Below are 3546 nucleotides of genomic sequence, written 5' to 3' on the forward strand. Positions count from 1 at the left end.
CAATCCTCAGACTTCCGCGATTTCAGCCAATGGTGAGTTCAGATATTGATACATGGCCCCTATGAGGGGTTTCGCAACTGGTATGATCGAAGAACTCTGGTTTAAAGCACGATGATGATGATGATGTGTTGGCGGCCTGCCCCTTTGCAACGGGGGAACACTCTCAGTGTCCTGACCTCAACAAAAATAATAAAACAAATAAAAAAACAAGAAGAAAAGAAAAAAAAAACAGAATAAAAAACGGAATGAAAAACACACGATAAAGGCAGGAGACGCGCACAGGGCAGCCTAGGTCTTAAGTCCGTCGTACCTTTGCCCACCACTCGGAAAGCCGCCTTTTCGTGACTGCCACCACGTATCGTCCACCCCCACCGTCACTGCTGCCATCTTCCTCGAGCACTTGAAACCCCAGCGCCTGTGGGAGGGTTGCGCCCTCCACCGGAGCAGTTGGGAGACTCCTGCATCGAAGAACGAGGTGCTCCTGCGTCTCCGTCTCTACAGCGCAAACTCTGCACAGGCTGCTGACTACATCGTCGTCGAACCTTCTGCGGTACTCAAGAGTGCGAAGAGCCCCAGCTCTCGCCTCGAACAGGAGGCTGCTGACAATACTGTTGTCGTAGAAGTGCGACCCACTGATGCTCTCCTTATATTTCCTGTAGCGCTCGAGGGTGGACTTGGCCTCCATAGCCTTTCTCCATCGGATGTCCTCTGCTTCCCTGACTCGCAGGCGGACCTCGACCGCCCACTTAGCCGCAGTTTCAGTAGGGATGGCTTCTGCAAAGAAGCCATACTTCTTCTCCAGCTGGTACAGTCGTCGTGTCCAGTCAGTCCTCATGCATGTCGCCGAAAGATACTCCAACACGCGGCGCGCCCACCGAATGCGTCGCATGAGCATGAGACGACCCCGGTAGACAATCTTGCTGGCGGCTTCCCGAGCTTCAAAGCTGGACCATCCGACGTCCCCCTGTACCGCCTCGTTGGCAACTCGACCATGGCCACCGAGCGCCGCACGACCAACCTCTCGTTGTTGACGCTCCAACCACTCACGTGTCGTTGGCGATATGCACACAACCGCGTTTCCAAACGTCAGGCCCGGCACGTGAACCATTTTCCATAGGTCGCGGATCATTTGGAAGCGGTTGCAACGCCAGAGGCATCGACGACGGAGGATTCGTTGAGCCTGCAGCGCAGCCTGTCGAATCTTGGTCTCGTGCAGTCTGTACTTCGCTGCATCCACACACAGTGTGACTCCAAGGTACCTGTACTCGTTGCGTGCGGCCAGTGGTTCTCCTCCCAAGGTCAACGCCGCTGCATTGGTGCTCCCTCCAGCTAGTCGGACAACCGCTGATTTCTTTATGTTGAATCGGAGTCCAAGACTAATGATTTCTGTCTGGCAGATGTCGAGGAGGGATTGCAGCTCCTGGTGACTCTCTGCCATAAGAACGAGATCGTCCGCAAAAGCCAAACCAGGCAGGTGGTGATTCTCGCTGGCACTAGTTGTGCTGAAACGCATGCTGAATCCAAGGTTTAAGTTCAGCAAGGCCCACTCTAGTCTGGATGCGTACAGGATGTACAGCAATGGCGACAGTGGGCAGCCCTGCCTCAGACCCTTATTTACACGAATAGGGCCAGTGATTATGTCACCCAACTGCACACTCACTACATTGTCGCTGTACATCCGTCGTATAGTGGAGATCAGCAGTTGTGGTAGTCCAAGGTCAGATAAGCATGCGAATAGAGGACCATGGGGCACGTTATCGTACGCTTTTTCAACATCCAGAAAGCAGCACAACAACGTCCTCCCCTCCTTTCGGGCTATTTCTGCACATTGCGTGACGACGAACAGATTGTTATCCAGCCGTCTGCCTGGTCTGAAGCCATTCTGGAGCTCGGTCAGTAGTCCCTTGGTCTCCGCCCAGCCACTCAACCATGCTTTGATCACTCCCGCGAATACGCGATACATAACGCTGGTGACCGTTATTGGCCTGTAGTCCTCTATGTTTCTCGCATCACCGCCCCGTTTGGGGATAAGAATCACACTGCCCTCATGCCATTCTTTGGGGATGGGCTCGCCTTCGATGATGGCCGTGAGGATCTCTGCGAGCTGTTCCCTCGAGTCCTCTCCCAAGCACTTCAGTACGCGCGCTGGCATGCCGTCGGGGCCAGTGGCCGTTCGGGCCCTAACCCGCTTCAAAGCCCGTTCAACTGTGAGCCTTGAGAAGGCCCAGGGTGGTTCTTCCTGGCCTGGAGACTGTTCAGTATTGGGACTGGCTGCCTCCTCTTCAGTAAGGGGGGTAATCGTAGTCAGGCCTGAGGCCCCGAAAATCCGGGAGAAGTGCTGTGTAATGTATTCACACGGCTCGGTGACCGGCTGCCCCGTTGCCGCATCTACGAGTGGAGGTGGCGGGGGGGCGGCCCTGTCCAAGGACCTGACGTATGTCCAAAACTTGCGTGCTGCGGATCTTCCTTCCTGTCTGATGGACTGGATCAGCCTAAGGTTGTAGTCTGCTGTCTTGCATTGAACTAGGGCCTGCACCTTGTGCTTTTGGTCCAGATACACAGCCCACTTCTCTGCACATACCATGAGCATATCATGGAAAGAGACATTGAAGTGTGCCATCGTGTGCAAACAAGGCATCCTGATGCCACGCCCGTGGGCCCATTGCGCCATCTATTGGGTGATGGTCAAGCCTCTGTCACGCTGAAGTATCTCCGAAATGTGCGGTAAATGGTGTATAGAAATATACCGTTAGTATGCCAGAGGATGTATGCGGGAACATGTCACATCACTTGTGTTACGTGATTTTGGCGATAACATGTGATGTGAGTTTTGTTACGTGATTTTGGTGGGAAGGTGTCACGTGGATAGCGTTACATAATGTTACACTACACTACGTCAGTAGTGTAACGTGAATTTTGCGAGAAGCATCCCACGTGTCTAGCGTTACTTCATTTTGGCGGGAAGATGGCACGTCACTATTGTTACGTGATTGTACATGACTTGGCAGCAGCGAGGGTAGCCCGACAATCTTCTGAAGCTACTTCGTATATTTGCAGCTTGAACCGCTGTTTCAACAGGTGCTTAGGCACGCTTTGATATCAGCATATACAAGGCTCTCCTGCAGTGACTAAGTGTGACTTCCAGTGACGTCACGTCCACCAGTTGGAAGAACAAGCTACATAAAGGACTGCACCTTCAATCTTCAACCACTTGGCAGCACCTGGGGCAGCCCGACAACATTCTGAAGGCACTTTGTATATTTGCAGGTCAGAATTATTTTCCATAATTAATACAGGAAACACTGTGATTTCTGCCTTTGCTGCTGCCGATACCAGTGCTTGTGTGCTCTTTTGTATTGTGCACCTTATGGCTGATTCTGCGAAGTTTCGTGAAGAGCTTAGGAAGAAAATGTCAGATTTCAAATTTTAACGGGAACGAGAAGTCAGAAAATAACTTAGAAAGCTGAAGGCAAGTCTTGACTTCTGTCATGACGAACTCGAAAAGGTCAAGTGTGAAAAACAAGAAATCGCGAAAGAAAACAAGGA

General features: G+C 52.1%; 1 protein-coding gene across 1 annotated transcript; it reads right to left on the minus strand.

The window, feature by feature from the left end:
- Positions 1–295: 295 nt before the first annotated feature.
- Positions 296–2620, minus strand: LOC119398751 (uncharacterized). The gene has a single exon (XM_037665569.1). The coding sequence runs from the start codon at positions 2618–2620 to the stop codon at positions 296–298; it is 2325 nt and encodes a 774-aa protein (XP_037521497.1).
- Positions 2621–3546: the final 926 nt, after the last annotated feature.

This window comes from Rhipicephalus sanguineus, chromosome 7 (assembly GCF_013339695.2).
Source record: "Rhipicephalus sanguineus isolate Rsan-2018 chromosome 7, BIME_Rsan_1.4, whole genome shotgun sequence".
Lineage (NCBI taxonomy): Eukaryota > Metazoa > Arthropoda > Arachnida > Ixodida > Ixodidae > Rhipicephalus > Rhipicephalus sanguineus.

What these genes read in the sequence shown, in the direction of transcription:
- LOC119398751 (XM_037665569.1), bottom strand. Translation starts at nt 2,620, where the DNA reads ATGGCACACTTCAATGTCTCTTTCCATGATATGCTCATGGTATGTGCA.